Genomic DNA, 17493 nt, shown 5'->3' with positions numbered 1-17493 from the left:
ATAATGTTTAGTAAACAAAGTGACTTCCAAGAAGCAGCCTTACAGATTTCCCCAATAGGAACATGTTTAAGACAAACAAAAGATCCTGCCATGGCTCTCACTGAATGAGATGTCACAACTTTAGGCACAGTGACTGCTGCTAACTTGTGGCATTCAAGGAAACACAGTTTCACGCAACTGGAAATCTGTATCTTAGCAGACAAACTGTAACCTGTATGATTCTTAGTACAATGAACAAATAATCAGAAGACCTAAAATCTTTAGTTCTATTTAAACAACCATGTTCAAAAGTTGTAATCAAAATGAGGCATTAGATCCTCATCCTCTTCCTCAGACAAAGTGTCAGGCATCACTCTCTGAACTGCAGACAGATCCAGTGGAACTGGATCCAAAGATTTCTCAACAGTCAGATCCTTGCCAATCAGAATGTCCCTACTCCATCCATAAGGTAGAGGACTTAAGAACACTAACTGCAAAGCCCAATAAAGCCGCAGAGCCCAGGACTACCAGTCCCTCTAGTAGTTGGGATCCAGGAACATACCTATAGGACGGAGGTGGGCAAACTATGGCCCACAGGCTGCGTCCAGCCCATCAGAGTTTTTAATCCAGCCCTCGAACTCCGACATTCCCATGTGGGAGTTCGGTCAGCGGCTTGCCCTGCTCTGGCGCTCCCGCCTGGGAGCAGGGTGAGCAGCTTGCAAACCACTCTCCAGAAGGAGCACCAGGCAGATGAGGGAAGCGGGGCACCAACCCCGCTACCCGGCTGGAGCGCTGGCGGAGTGGGGCAAGTGATGGGGTGGGCCTGGATGATAAGTGCATGGGCCACGGCCTGCCCAGGCCCACCCGTGGCTATGCCCCTGGCGCGTGTCTTTTCTGATTTTAAAAAAAACAGTTGGTGTGGCACCTCTTTTGAAAATGAGGCCCTGCATGAAGTGCATGCAATCTTGTAAAACAGAAGTTTGAAATAAGGGCAGCAGTTAGGATTTTCTTTTCCCTTTCAAAAATGAGCGCTGCAAAAGAATAAAAAAGGAAAGGACAGCGAGTGTCAGGTTTTCAACAAAGAATAGAATGCAAAATATTTGTTCACAAACCTGAACTCAAAGGTTGTATGCTTGATTTATCAGGAAAGCATCGCAGTGTTTGAGGAGTAAAATTTGGATCGCTACTTTTCAACGAAACATCCTAATTATGGCAGCAATTTAACAACTGAGGAAAGGGCAAGAAACACTGAGAAACTCACCACAAACTTGAAAGCTCAACAATCTACAGTTCAGGAAGCCATTACAAAGGCAAGTTGTGTTCTGGCGTTTAAAATCGCTAAACAAAATAAGCCTTTTGCTGAAGGGGAGTTATTGAAAGAACGTATGGTTGATGTTGCTGGCATGCTGTGCCCGGAATACCAAAACAACTTTAGTTTGTCATGAAGAACTGTTCCTCGCCGAGTAGAAGTGATTGATGAACATTTGACTTCTGCATTGAACAACAAAGCACAGGGCTTTATATTGTTTTCATTAGCTCTCGATGACAGCACTAACATTAAGGACACAGCACAGTTATTGATTTTTGTCAGAGGAACTGACGACAAAATTAAAACCACAGAGGAATTTTTATCAGTGGAATCAATGAAATGCACAACTAAGGGATCGGATTTATACGAGACAGTGTCTGGTTGTCTTGAAAAGCTGAAGCTCCCCTGGAGTAAACTGGTAAATGTAACCAAAGATGGATCATCAAATCTAATTGTGAAAAACGTAGGACTTTTAAAAAGAATTCAGGACAAAATAAAAAGACAACCCTGATAAAGAGTGATTTTTCTGTACTGTATTTATACATCGGAGGCCCTCTGCAAAAATGTCCTGGACATTGATCCTGTTGTTCGCATAGTAGTGAAAATAGTGAATACGTTAGAGAGAGTAGCTTAATCATTGGCAATTCATTTCTCTCCTTGAAGACACGGATGCTGAACACCAGGACTTTATCATACAAATGTCCGCTGGCTCAGCTTAGGAAAGGTATTCCAATGAGTATGGGAGCTCAGAGATGAAATTTGCACTTTTCTGGAGATATAGGAGAAAGAAAATTATTTCCCTGAATTAAATAGTTCAAACTGGGTGTGTGACCTCGCTTTTAGTGTGGATATGTTGGCATATTGAAATGAACTTAATGTGAAGCTACAAGGAAAGAATGTGTTTGTACATGAATTGAATTCTAGTGTGACATGTTTCAAAGTCAAGTTAGTTTTGTTTTCAAAACAAATTAAGGACAAAATGTTCACTCACTTTTCAACACTGAAATACTTGGAAGTGTCGCCAGAGCAGACAGAAAAGTACAGCAAAATTTTGAGCAACTTGCGCGGAGAATTTTTTCATTGATTCTCTGATTTTGAAAAGATAGAGAAGACACTAATCAATTACACTGATCTCCAGTGAGATTCCATCTTGAAGAAAAAGTACAATTCAGAAAAACTGGATGAGTTTTATGTTTCCTTGAGTGAAACAAAGTTCCCAAATATCCGTAAGTGGCACAGAAAATCTTTGTTTTGTTCGGCTCCACTTATGTGTGTGAATAAACATTTTCCCTACTGAATTATAACAAATCTCACTACAGATAACAGTTAACTGACCAGCATCTCAGCTCAGTATTGTAGATTTCCACAACGAGAATGACATCAGACTTTGATGCCATTGTAAAGAAGGGTGAGCAGCTGTATTGTCCACATTAATCAAAGAGGGCATGGTAAGATTGGTTTAATTATTGTAATACGTTGTTATGATGGTATATTTATAATAGTAAGTAAGGTTTTATGTTTTTTTCCGCACTAAAATGCATCTTTAATAAAGTTTATTTGAATAAGTATTCTTCAGAGTTAAATTGTTTAACAACAACATTGCTTAATTATGGTTTACTTTGAAGCTAAAATAGTTTGAATATATTTTGGTTATTGCCATGGTCAAATGGAGAAATACTGATGATTCAACAAAGCTGATTACAGATCATAAAGACGACAGCAATAAACATGAAAACGACCAGACTTATGTAATGCAGTAGTGTTGATTTTGAAACAAACTTATGTTGTCCCTGATTGAACATGAATTATTAATTTCATGAGCATTCATGGCCCGCCACATAATTTCCATACCCAGATGTTGCCCTCAGGCCATAAAGTTTGCCGACCTCTGCTATAGGATGAGGAAGCACAAACTGTCCAAAAGACTGAGGTCAGTCAAACTTCAGTTACATAAATCAGGACAATTCAGGTCTTTCGACTCCTCCTCTAACTGTGGATCCAACCTTGGATCTGCTATGGATCTCACAAGAGGATGCAGAGACATAAAAGATAAGAGGGATCTGCCTGGAGGTACTGTTGGAGTCTTAGGAGGAGGGGGCAAAGATGGATCTGGAAAAAGACTGAATATCTTCTATTCTACTCATCTTTCTAAGTGAACGGGATTTAAAACTCTGAACAGATGAAATCTCTCTCTTCCTCTCCTCCAATGATCTCATATTCAGGTCTGACGATCAGATCCTGAACAGTGAACATCTGCCATGACAGTAATGGTCTTCAGATTAGACATCAGCACAAGAACAGGAATGGGCAATAGTGGCAGTCTTACAGGCTTAAGCATCATTGGATCCAGAGAGAGGTTCAATTCCATAACCCTTGAACATGAAGCCTAATGCAGAGCTGACTAAGATCTGCAGAGGCCATATCCAAATCAGACAGATACATTAAATATGACCCACAGGATCTGGCACTTCTAACAGTGGCCATCTTCTACCTCGCCTTTTTCCTTTGGATCCTAGGCAGTCAGAACTGATAACTTAATCACAGAGTCCTTAGCTGCCTACTGAAGAGATGCTACCTTCAATATCCAGCAGGAGGAACTGATGGAACAGGAACAGGAGCTGAAACCAAAGAATACATAGATCCCCAGGATCCTTTAGGAACCTTAGCCTTACAAGGCACTCAGAACTGAAACACGCCCCCTAGTGTTTGGATCTTATGATCTTCTGAAGCCAGACGTCTTAGTAGCAAGAACTTTCTAAAGCAGGAGCACCTGCAGTCTATTCTGTATCTCCTTGCATACTGTTTGTTGGAGTTTCACACCCAAAACACCCAGAAGGAGAGACTGACCTTCACCAAGGCACTTAAGATGCCTAATGTGAGGTCATCTGATGCCAGGAAGATGACTGGCAGAAGCGCATCCCTTAATGCTGTCTTTTACTTTTTTCTTCAGTTCCACCATCACTGAGAACTGATCTTAAAATTAAACTAACTTATACTACAACCTGAAACAATAATTATCTAAGGCACTTGCCTATAAATCCTACACCTGCACCCCCAGAACAGTTCACTTCTATCTGGTGCAGGTTTTGGAAGAACTGAGGCAGTAGGGGATGCAGTGTGCCATTATACAGCCTTTCACTCAGAATGTTTGAAGACACTGAGGAGAGGAATAGGATGAGGTACATGTGCACTCTAACAGGGATTGCTTGGAGAAGGTTCTGTTAGACTGCACTGGTTGCTTTATTGCCCACAAATGGGAATATGCAGAGCCACTTGAAGTAGTAGTAACTTTCAGTTTCCTGGCAGCTTGTTTAGTGGGATAGCAAAATGTGCTCTGTAAGCTAGCAGAGGGTGGGCATCTTGCTTCAAGTCCCCAAAGGAAAATTCAAGAGCAAATCGTGTGCAACTTCCAAGTGGTATTGGTTTTAAAAGAGAATCTTTATCACTATGAGACTGTAAGAGAATTTTAAAGGAAGAATAAAAGAAGGCTGAGTATGAAAGATACAACTGATAGCATTTAATGTCCACTCGGATAACTTTCTGGGCTCATTCTGCTTGCTTTGTGGCCAAAAGATACTTACAATTTTTTTAAAACTACTAACTCGGAAATTAAACAAAAAATCCATCTCTTAAAGGATTTAATAATGAAAACAACTACATTTGAAGTTAAAGTCAACAAGTCTATTAAAATTATATTAATTTAAATGTATATTTACCTAACAAACATAGGCTACATAGAACAAGGAATGTATTTTTTTACAGTTGCTGTTAGAAGTATACATATTTTTGCGTGTGTAGAAACTACATGGAAATGTTTATCAGGTAAAGAAGCAGAAGCTAATATAAGGGTTACAGATATCACTTTTTCGTCTTATCAATTAGTTAGCTCAGCAGAGCACATTTAACACAAAATATATAAACAAAGACTTACTACTGCAATAAGATCTTCCTAACCTCCACCTTACTGAATTCGCATTTCTGGTAACAGAACCTCCTGTCAATTACTAAAGGAAAGCATTGCGAAAAGGAAAAAGGTAATGTGGTTTGGTGAAAGCAAATAGCACCAACAGTTCTTGTAAAGCTTTTAAGCAGAAAAACTATTTCAAAATTGCCCTTGCAGCAAGTGAGAAAACAGAAGGGAAACTATTAAGAGAAAACTTAATTATGGCAGGCCTAAAAATTACCTGTGAATATTTCCAGTTCAAATAAGAAGTTCATTAAATGTTTGTCTGAGGATAAAACTACAAAAATAATTGCTGATTTCTTATAGTGGTTTCAAAGTAAAATATTAAGAGCTGCACCTATACCCAACTTAAATAAAATTAACCTTGCCTGTCTCCACACAAAATCAACAACCTTAACATTTTGGGTTTATACAGTTTAGTGTTATAAAATAAAAATAGTAATTTATATAATTGAGACTAACGTAATTTTTTAGTCTGTTCAGTTACACGTAAATGTGGCACTGTATTCTGCTACAATATGTTATATTTCAATAAGTCATTTTTAACCAGAAAATTTAAAAAATCTTATCAAGTTTATGTACAAGGCAATGCTGGTTTAGCTGAGCCAAAGGATCTCAATAGAAATTATAGGTATTGACTTCAAAAATCAATACAGACTTTTTCTTTGGCATATTTTTTATTCATCTTGGTAGCTTTGTTACAGAGACTGAAACTGACTATTCACAAGAGTAATCCAGTGATCTAGTAATTATGCATCACATACATAATAAAATGCAACATCAAAATATTGTATCATTTCTGGATTATTGCCATGTTAAAGCAATCTATCATATCACATGGAATTTTGATTTAAGATCTTCAATTTGTAAGCTCTCTAGAGCAGGAAGTATTTTTTTGTTTGTTTGTACAGTGACTAGCACAAAAGGATAGTCTATGAAGACTCTATTCAGAAAATTCTAAGTTTAATGGACACTATTAGGTTAAAATTCAAATATATTTTACAATATTCTTTCATCTGTGCTACTAAAACCTGAGATTATTAAACGAAAGAATTTACTTTACTTTTCACCATTTGTGCTGTTTGTTAATTTTCTACACTATATGTAAGCTTAGACAATAAAAACAGACCAGATAATTTTACTTTTGCTTATAGTCACTTTCTAGTCAATTTCACGCTATGGTTCTCTACCATAATTCTGCAACATCTGGATCACAAACACTGCATGGGAATGATATGCTTTTGAATTCAAATCTATTGTGTGTGTGTTTTTAAATTGCATTAACATGTTTCTACTTAGGTTCAATTTTATGCAAGTTTATTTACAGGAAATTTGAGTTTCAGTTCCTACAAATGCTGATGACTATAACCTTACCTATATGCATATATGCAGGACTGGGTTTTAAGCTGGGGTCTAAAATGAAGTGACAGCACCCTTTTAAGAAACCAACATTCACATTAATTCTGTACATCTGTTCTTAAATTACCAGTCAGAATCTGCCCTCTACTTCTTATATCTAACTTTTACCAACCCATCTTTCCAAGAAGGCTGGAAGAAATACAGGCCAGCAAAGTGGGAAGTTTTTCATTATGTAACAAAGAATTTATCAGCAGTACATATGCACAAGGGAACACAGATAAGATTAATGAGTAGCGGGACTCATTGCTGGCCCATATGTAAAGCATGGGTAGAGAAATGAGGGACAGAGGTTGCTTTTGGAACACCTTTATGCTAGCTCACTGTGCCACCATTTATAGCATGCAGGGAGTCACAGGCACTGCAGAATAACTACACTCCCCTCCTTGCGCAAGAGTGAGAAGGGGGCTTCAACCCTCTCAATGCACCTGGCAGCATACCTACACTGCAGTGTTGGTGTTTGTATCCTGCAAAGTTATAGACGAAGCACAGCATACTTTCTCCTTAGCGTAATGGGAAAACTGGGAAGGTGACTGTTACTGGGGAAGTCAATCTCCCTTTTAGGCTTCTCCAAAGGCAGCACAATAAGCTGTTCCAACACAGGGCTTCTAATAATGCCACAATTGAGCCAGAAGGAATCACGAAAGGAACTGATGTCAGATGAGATATAATTATTTATATACCCTAATATCAAACATTTGTATATGCAAAGACGCAAGCGTGTAGCTGCAACGATCACAGATATCCTAATGGTTATGAGCTCACAGCTGCTGTGGCGCACACTGCACAAGAGAATTAGATCTGCAGAATTAGATAGCATGTTTATCTTTCACAACATCAAGAGACAATTTCACCAATTTCCTTCACACTTGCCTTTTTTTTTTTAATTACCTTTTTGGCAAAATGACATCACTGATTATATGCAAAATTCATTCAAATGCACAAAGCAATAAAATGAAAAAAATCTCTAATGTCTTTTTACTGTATTACTCTTAGAGGTTACTTGCAACAATAGTCAGTACAAAATTTACTGATGGAAATCAAATTTAAAAATTAACAATGTTCCTTTAGAAATTATTGGTACTTAAGTGATCCTGGACTGAGAATTCTAAAATATATTTCATCCCAGAGCAGATTTGTTACCTCATTTGCATACCACTGGAAAACAGGTTTATATAAATGGCAACAGAAATGCTGAACTACAGTGACACAAGCAGATCCGGCTATTAGAGAAATTTAAAGTTCTCATAAATTTGTTACATTGTTTCTGTCTTTGCCTTTGCAGATTTTTGTTGGAAAGTACTTCTTGTTGGGAAACGTACTTCCATTTCTTTGCCGTCAAGAAATCCACTTACTGTCTCTTACCTCCACTAGAAAAATGTTTTTGAAATGAGTCAATAAAGGAAGTCAGACTCTTTCCTCTAAACAATCAATGCTATGATTCAGGCATAGAGGCCTTACTTGATGACAAGATGTCTCTTAAGGAAAACAAAACAGTATTCTGGAATGACTCAAGGAAGCGGAGAAATCTTAAGATTTGTATTTATCATGGAGAAGTAAAAATAGGATTACAGGTTTTATCTCAGATATACACAGCAAAAGGCAGATAAACAATCAGAAGTTGGACTACATGATTTTAACTAAACAGAAAAGCCTTACCGAACAGTGTTTTATAACATGCTCATTTCTTACCAGTGTTGTTGGCGGGCTGGGTTGAAAGTGGTTTTGGTACTGATGTAATTTTGGGACTGGCTGCAACATGTGAAGGAGATGAAGTGCTGTCTCCATTAACAGCATGTATACAGAATGCATTCTGTATTACAGAGTTTAAAGGAGTTTGATTGTCTATTCCATTAGACATGTCACAGGTAGATCTTGGCAAAATAAAGAGGATTTTGATTAATACAAACAGTATGTTAAACATAACTATAGAAAACAAAGGCCTACACTGAAACATGCTGAAAGATCTGATACAAAATACACCAAAGTAAACTCAGTGGCAAGGTTTTAATATTATTCCGTTGGTGGGTGTAGATAATAGTTCATATATGTAAAACTAAACCAATTATGGGGGTAAAGGAGCTTATTTTTGTAATTTTAACTGAGATACTTATCAATTGGATTTTTAATTCCATTTATTTCCCCCCCCAATATGGCATTACAACTGAGTTGAGCAGGCTAATTTGGCTACTACAGTTCCTAACAATGGCCCAGCTGCTTCTCTGGAGAGAACCCCATCCCATCAGATAAGCTTCTTTCCTCCTTTAGGCATGTTAACAACTGGTTTTGTTAGCCACATCTCTAGAAATTACTTCAGAGGAGTTACCGTTTAACACATGAGGGAGCAAAGATTTCTCTTAGTGAGAGGAAAATAAATACTTAAGGCCCCCTACAGGAAAACACCATATTTTGAGATGTTGTTCCACTCTTCCCAACCCCTAAATAGTGTTTTAGCCTTTTCTGGGGACAAATGGCAGTCACAGAGGTCACCTTCATGCACGCTGCATTGAAGCAGAAATCAAGCAGATGAGGGAGCCCTAGAGAACAGAAAAATGCTGGACTAGGTGGTTGATCATCCTGCCTACTAGAGTTAGGAAGGAAGACCCAATGTGCCTGTGCTGTCACAGACCAAGTCACAGAAAAGTAGGCTTAGCAGAGAATAATTAAAACAAACATTTCTTTGTTATAAAACAAGTGAATTGATGTTGCTAAGTTACTGATAAATGAAACAACAACAGACTCAGCTTTTGTTTTCAGTTATTTTTTATTCTACTCTAGAAATCTTATTTGATTTTGCTGACATCTACAGAACACAGCTAAACCAGAAATCAAAAGAATTAGTTTGTTTTCAAATCAGTGGAGCTAAGTTGTATTTATTTTTCAGTAAAGAGCTTTGTAATCAGAATATTATTTTTAAAATTATGTTAGAAATTTTTTTTGAAGTGTCCTATTCGTGCTATTAGCAATTTTCAGTTTTAATGTAAGGTAAACTAACATCAACAGAGTAGGGCCAAGTACAAAAGCAGCATTAGGGGCCACATGAATTGCCTGAAGACAAGAGAATCCTGCTGCTTCAAAGATCAAACATCCGAAGAGAGCAGGACAGAGGACTGTGAAGGTATAGCTGATCCATCTTCAAAAAAAAAATCTAGCGCAATATCTTGTGGAAAGGAAGGAGGAGGAAGAAAATTATAGTCCCCAAGATGTTAGAGAAAGCTGGGGAATAACACATTTGAGTCTTCACCCCAATAATATTTAGTGGCCAAGGGGATCCAGAGGCAAACCTCCACATATAAAGAGGACAGTAGTGGGATGGGCAGGGAAGAACAACTTGCGTCCATCCCCCAGATCTGTAGCAGCTCAGAGGGAACAAAACCACACACACAGAAGGAAAGTAGCAGGGTAAGGAAACCACTGCAAGGTTGCTGGATGGTCCAGTAACAATAAAACTAGTTTTACTAATGAACTCCTTGCTCTCCTTCTACTGCTGTTTGAGGACCAGGTGTGGCCTGTTTCTATTATTCTCCTGGAGTCCTTTGTTCTTCCACATAATACATAATAGAGATGAAGCTTGTGGGTCTCTCTACATCAAACTCAAGGTTCTCTTCCCCATTTCAGGTTTAGGTGGGCAAGTTCTTTGCTTTGAAGGCTTTTTTCAATAATTATTTAAGTCAATGGGAGTCCTTCCATTGACTTCAATGTGCATCAGATCAGGCCTTTGAAACAGAGCTAGTTGGGAGAGGGGAGGAAGACCACCAGATCGAGGACAGAGGCCCTTTTCTTCCCTCCTCTCTTGCAGTACCATTTTAAAGGAGGAAGGTAGTAGAAAGGCACTACATGCCTGGTTCTTACACAGCTGCAGGAGGTAGCGAAGAGGTTAGCACTCAATACCAGATTCACAGTTCCTGATCCACTGAACTCCAATGCAGCACTTCACAGATTTCAAGGCCGGGTGGACTCTATGTTTGGTCAGATGGACTTATATGTTTTGGCAGAAGACTAAACTAAACCATCAAGAAGTTGACCACTTACCTTGAGAAAAAGGCACAAGCTACCCTATTATCAGCAGAAGAACAGAGATGTAAGCTGAACAGCTATATTCACCTAATCTAAGTAATCCACACAAACTCAATGGGACACCCACATGAATAAAGTTAGTCATGTGCAAATTTACAGCACGAGGCCCTTGGTGCTGCAACACAACAAACGGAGTTCATGGGAGTGTAGGCCTGAAGTAGTTAAGGCCTGAAGGTCAAAACCTGGTTCCCTGTGCAAAATTCATTTATGTCACTTAAAACGAAACAATGGCCATTATACGTCAAATACTGCAAAAAGTAAAAAATAATAATAATTCCAACCTGGATGCAGTTCTTGCCAAAATTTCTCTGTTTTCATGTATAGCATCACCATTTTGCTGGACTTCTACTAAACAATAAGAAATACATTAAATAGATTTTTTCTTCTTTTAAAATGTTAACAAAAACATGTGGGTTTTATTTTACTAATTTAACTTACTGGCTGCTGCTGAACTGCAGTTTGTAAGAGATTCTTGTTCAACAATCAAACCATCAAGCACAACTGTCAGTTCACCTGTTTGCACCATGCCACTCTTGTTTTCTAAGGAGAGTTTCAATTGTTCTTTCACCCCCTCCACTACAAGGGGAAAAAGAATAAATTTAGCATTAAATAGTTTCCCCCACAAAAACATACTAAAAATATTTTGTACAAAGTTATATTACATATAAAAATTCTACACACTTCATATACATATACATATATATACACACACAAAGTTTTCTCTGCTACTTGAAGAAAAAGTTATATATAGATTTATTCTAATATATATTATGGATACATCTTCTATTTCTTTTAAGTCTTCAGGTTTTGCTAATTTGTATTTTTAAAAAACTAGCTTTGCTGAATAAAATAATTAATTAATATTTGATTTAAATAAGATGCATTTCCACTATTTTGCTGCTTTCTATTCTCTCAGAGTGGGGAACCCTAAAATCACATGGGTTACATCACCATGCTTGATTATGTACACTGCAGAGTGCATAAACAGGAGTCCAGCTTTACAAACAACTTTTGCTGTTATAAGCCACGCTGTAAATTTCTAGGATGGGGATAGGTCAGCAAAAGACATCTGGAATATGGCAAGCATTTATGGAACTCCGGTGTTGAACCCTCAGGACACTTGATGACAGACAAATGGTGAAATCCTGGCCTCACTGAGTCAATGGCAAAACTCCCATTCACTTCAAAAGAGCCAGGATTTCACCTCAAGAATCTCCATGTGTCACTGTAACTTCAGAGTAGGTAGTGGACAGCTAAACATTGACATGGTTTTACAAATATTCAGGGATTCTAATTAAGGTTGTGTGAGGTTTTGAACAATGACGTAGTTTGCTGGAGAAGAAACATAGTGCCAGATCCTCAACTGGTTATCAATCAGCAGAGCTTCCACGCAAGTCAATGGAGTTATGTCAATTTACACTGAGGTTACAGACTCCTAACACCCGCTGCAAATGAAATGGTTAAATTAGGTAGTTTCTAGCACACATACTGTTGTCTCCAAGCCTAAGTGCTTCAGAAGGATAGTTTACTTGGATTTCTCCAAGCTTATTGTTCCTATGATGCATTTTTGGAATCTTGTGCCGGTTTAACAAACTCAAAATGTTTAAAGTAGCTATAACTAAATACTGGACTGTGAACCCCGATACATGCTTTACAAGGTACAGGGAGCTAAAACTATTAGATACACAAAACTTGCGCTCAATTCCTGACTATCTCCAAAAATCACTAATTCCAAAGACTAGTAGGAAGGAAGAGAAATGTGGATCTAAGTAAGTATTAAATACAAAACAATAAATAAAAAAAATAAAAAATCACTGCTAATTTTCTGTCACTAAAATACAGATCCTAACTCTGAAGATTATTAAATAATAAGAGTATTGCTAGACCAGTTAAAAAGAAACAAAAAACTCTGCCCTACATTTTGACCCATTTGAGCCATCACTGGTGGGTTAAGAAGGCTGCTTCTTCATAACAGGTGTATTCTACTATTCCAATACAAATAACTATGTAAAAATGGCATTAAAAGTAGAGTATATGTACCAGTAATTTAGGAATAAAAAAAAACACACTAAAGGGATGTTCTGATTATACCAAAAACGATAGTTACCTTTTTTCGTAACTGGTGTTCTTAGATATGTGTTGCTCATTGACATTCCATGGTAGGTGTGTTGTGCTCACCATATGCACCAGTGCCAGAAGTTTTTCCCTCAGCGGTATGTGTAGGAGACCAGCTCTGGCACCCTCTAGAATGGCACGCATATGCCATGATATGAGGGGCGCTGCTGGCTCCCCTCAGCCTCAGGTCCTTCTTCCCAGAAACTCCAACAGTGGGGAAGCAAGGTGGGTCATAGAATGGACATGAGTAAGAGATCTCGAAGAACACCAGTTGTGAAAAAAGGTCATTGTCTTTTCTTGAGTGCTTGCTGATGTCCATTCCATTATAGGTGACTCCCTAGTAGTACCACTGAAGGTGGGTAGGAATTCATGGACATGTTGACTGCAACACAGCTCTGCCAAATCCAGCACCGTCTGTTGCCTGCTGGGTGATGGTTTAGTGCATTGTGAACGTGTGTGTACCAAAGACCACACTGCAGCTCTCCAGATGTCTGGGACAGGGATATGCGCCAAGAAGGCCGCCAAGGACGCCAGAGCCCAAGTAGAGTGGGCCATCACTATAGGTGGCAGCTCGACCTGAGCCAACTCATAACAGGTCTGGATGTAGGTGGTGATCCAATTCGAGATCTTCTGCAAGGACACCAGGAGGCCCTTCATCCTATCCGCTATTGCCCTAAAGAGCAGGGTTGACCTGCAAAAGGCTTTGGTACACTCCAGGTAGGCTCTAGGGCATGTCGGACATCCAAAGTGCATAGCTGCCTCTCCTCAGTGATGGAGGGTGGCTTCAGGCAGAACACCAGGAGGAAAATATCCTGGTTGACACGAAAAGGGGACACCACTTGAGGCAGGAAAGCTGGATGGGGTCGCAGCTAGACCTTGTCCTTGCAGAATACTGTATAACAGGGGTTCTCAAATTGGGGGTCAGGGTGTCCCTCTCCTCTCACTCCTATACTCCATCTCCACAGAGCAGAGGAGGGGGGACACAACAGGGCTCAAGATGGAGGGAGCTTGCTGGCAGCTGCTGCTGTGTCTGAACAAGTGCCGATCTACTTAAAAGGGCAGCGTACTTAAAGTGGGGGCAGCACAATTAAAGTGGCAATGCGCGTTTCTCTCTCTGTCTCTCTCTCACACACACACACACTTCTCTGTGTGTCTGTCACACACATACATACTTGTATTGTTGTTGCTATTGTTACTTCTTTCAAAGAGTGTTCTTTTAGTTTTTGACTGGTCTATGCATTTCACAATTTTTACTTCTCTCTTACACTTAAATTTAATTCTTTGAGTAGTGAGTTCCAAAATGACTTACCTGTCCTGGCTGGAGTAATTATCCCTATGGTAACTTTTTAAAAATATATATTATATCTATGTTCTTGGTTTCTACTGGTGGCGGACATCTGCACATTACCTTAATATGGTGCATAGAACAAAATTCATTCCACACATGGGTGGAAACAATTAGAAGGAACACTGGTTGGGGAGATGCTACGCTGCAATGCCCAGCAGGAAAACCGCTTCCACTTTGCCTGGTAACTCGCTCTGGTGGAGGGCTTTCTGCTTTCCAAGAGAATATGCTGTACCTGGCTAGAGCAGGCCTGTTCCTCTTGGTTCAGCCATGCAGCAGCCAAGCCGTGAGAAGAAGAGAGGGAAGGTTCAGGTGCAGAAGCTGACTGTGGTATCGGGCAGCTGAGCAATAACCATGTTGCAGCCACGGCCAGATCCATAAGCGTGCCAAACCAGTGCTGGCGAAGCCACACCATGATCATGATGACTTGCACCTTTTGATTTTTCGATAGGACCTTGTTGATCAACGGAATCAGCAGGAATGCATACATCAAATACCTTGCCCATGACAGGAAAAAGGCACTGGAAAGGGAGCCCCTGCCGAGGCATTGGAGAGGGCAAAACTGATGGCACTTCCTGTTTGGTCTGATGGCAAACAGGTCCACTTGGGGAACACCCAATTTCTGGAAGAGCACCCAGGTGACCTCTGAGTGGAGCAACCACTATTGGTGAGAGAAAAAGGACCTGCTGAGGAAATCTGCCAGCATGTTCCAGACACCAGGGAGATGCAAAGCTTCCAGGTAGATCGTGCGCTGGATGCAAAAGTCCTACAGGTGATGTGCTTCCTGACAGAAGGCCAACGAGCGAGCTCCCCCCTGCCTGTTGATATAGAACATCGATATCATGTTGGAAGGTCACCCTCAAGCGTACCTTCAAAACACCAATTTACCACCCTGTTGCTTGCAGGTGGAGCTCGAGTGAGCGGAGGACGTTGGCTGGTGGCCCTGCTGGCGCCTACAGGTCTTGCCCTTCTTGCGGAAGGCCTCTGACCAAGGCTGACTGCTCAAACCCCGGGGCTGTTATGGCTTAAATCGCTTTCTTGCCAGCCCTGGGGTGTATAGGTGCAGGGTCCATGAGGCTGCCCTCAAGTCTGTTAGAATGTGCAACTTGGCATCTGTTTCTTCAGAGAATAGCACATGGCCATCTGAATCGACTGCTGAACCTCCATGGGAAGGCCCAAGGATTGTAACCAAGATGCTTGTCTCATGGCTATAGCCAAGGCCATGGTTCAGGCTACAGAGTCCGCTGCATCTGAGACAATTGGGAGAGCTCCCCTTGCCAAAACCTTGCCCTCATCAAGGATCGCCAGGAATTCTTTCCTAGGGTCCTCAGGCAGCAAGTTCGAAGACTTAGCCATGGACTGCCAGATGTTAAAGTCATAGCAGCCGAGCAACGCCTGTTGGTTCCCTACTAGTAGCTGGAAGATGAATAAATTTTTCTTCCAAAGAGATCAAGCCTTTTGCCTCTATTTTTAGGTATCGCACCTGGCTGACCCTACCATTTGTGCTCATTCAAGGCCGACACCACCAATGACCTTGGGACAGCATGGGTGTAAAGGTATTCATAACCTTTAGCCAGCACGTAATATTTGTGTATTGCCCGCTTGGACATGGGGGCCAGCGACAAGGGCATCTGCCACAGGGACTTGGTAATTTTTGCCACTCCTTCATTCACTGGCAGTGCCACCCTAGCAGGGGGCAGCCGAACTCAGCACATCAAAGAGAAAGTCTGAGGGCTCCACCAACTCTTCATCTTCTAGCCCCAGGTTTGAGGTGACCCTGTAATTGCCTCGTTGAGCGAGGATGAAGGGGAGGTGGGTACTCGCGGGTCTGCTACCACCAACACCTCCCTACGAGCACCTCCATTGGGGCCGGGTGACCCTGAGGGGTCCTCTCCAATGTCACCTCCATGGCAGTGGGCGGGCAGGAGATAGTCGCCGACCACCTGTCCTATGCCCCCGAGGTTGACCTACACCCTTGTGAAGGCTGCAGGAACCCCCAGGGAGGTGCCTCCGATGAGTGACCCTGGCCCACTGGAAGGGACTCCTCGCTAATGGAGCCCGAGGAGGAGTCGCGTCTGAGGGATCAGGATGGTGTTGAGGCTGATTATCTACCCTGGTCACGTCGGTGCCGGCCTCAAGGCTCTGCTGGGGATCTGCACGAGGATGATGACTTTCTGTGCCATGATACAGGAGACCAATGGCAGTATTCAGCAGATTGGCAACAGGAACCCAATGATCTACGTCTATCACTCAGCAAGCAGTGCCAGTCTGTTGAGCTGGAGCGAGTAGGTCACTGTGCCGGGGAACATTGGAGTACCCATGGCAAGCCATACTAGTGCTCTGGTTACAGGTAATGAGGCTCCCAAAACCTTGAATTGCCGGAGCAGTGCTGCACACTGGGAGAGCAGCAGGGGCACTCCCAGCACTCAGGAAGCAGGGATGGGCAAACCTCTGATGGTCTGCATCGTTCCACTGGCAATCGCCACTTTGAGCCTGAAGAGCACCGCCTGGCATGCGGGGACCGACACCAGGGACTCTGACAGGCGGGCTGACTCGTGTTCGAGGCGTGGTGGTTCTGCACAGGTGAGTGCTGGTGCAACACTCCTTGTGGTGAGGAGCTCTGCCACACTGATGGGGACTGTTGGAAGGATCCCAAGTCAGGTTTACCCATGGAGTGGGGTACCGCTGTAACCGGCATGGGCGACACCAGTAGGGGACAGGATGTCCTTAGCAGCCTGCAGGGTCTCCAGTGTAGACAACACCGCCAGGTGCTGAATGCCCATGCAGCTTTCCAGGGTGGCAGGTGCTTCCTGAAGTGGACTAGCCCACTCAGCAGGAGCTGGGGCCCGACCGCCATCCGGATGTGAAGAGACGCCCCTCACAGGTCTTTGCTCTCCTCCAGCACTCTCCTTCCCCTTCAGGATACAGAAAAAGGTCACGCCATAGCCTTCCTTTGCTTTCTAGCCAGTACAGGGGACAGGGATCAGCCACAGTGCTAGAAGCAGAAACTGATCTGGATGGCTCTGGTGCCGGTGCAGTAAAAAAGTTCACAACGAGCAGCTGAGAGACAAGCTAGCCCAGGCAAGGATATGTTCCAGGACCATCATTGGAAGTAAGAAGGAACTGAGGGCGGGGGGAGCCGGCAGCACCCCTCACACCACGACATACGCACACCACTGGAGAGGGCACCAGAGCCAGTCCCCTATGGATATCACTGAGGGAAAAACTTCTGGCATCAGTGCATGTTGCAGAATGGAATGAACATGAGCAAGCACTCAAAGAAAAACC

The 17493-nt window shown here is 41.7% G+C and overlaps 1 protein-coding gene across 4 annotated transcripts in view; it reads right to left on the bottom strand.

Annotated features, from left to right (window-relative positions):
* WWP1 (WW domain containing E3 ubiquitin protein ligase 1) overlaps nt 1-17493 on the bottom strand; it is a 186437-nt gene that overhangs the window by 120828 nt on the left and 48116 nt on the right. For 3 of the 4 annotated variants that reach the window (XM_050940711.1, XM_050940710.1, XM_050940713.1), the window contains exons 5-7: nt 11184-11321; nt 11027-11093; nt 8361-8542 (exon numbers count right to left, since the gene is read on the bottom strand). In XM_050940711.1, the coding sequence (XP_050796668.1) occupies nt 8361-8542; nt 11027-11093; nt 11184-11321 (387 nt within the window). The remainder of the gene's footprint in view (nt 1-8360; nt 8543-11026; nt 11094-11183; nt 11322-17493) is intronic. The other variant, XM_050940712.1, reaches the window with a different exon arrangement.

This window comes from Gopherus flavomarginatus, chromosome 2 (assembly GCF_025201925.1).
Source record: "Gopherus flavomarginatus isolate rGopFla2 chromosome 2, rGopFla2.mat.asm, whole genome shotgun sequence".
In the NCBI taxonomy this organism is placed as follows: Eukaryota; Metazoa; Chordata; order Testudines; family Testudinidae; genus Gopherus; species Gopherus flavomarginatus.
The sequence above is the reverse complement of the archived record's forward strand: the minus strand, read 5'-3'. Positions and strand labels throughout refer to the sequence as shown.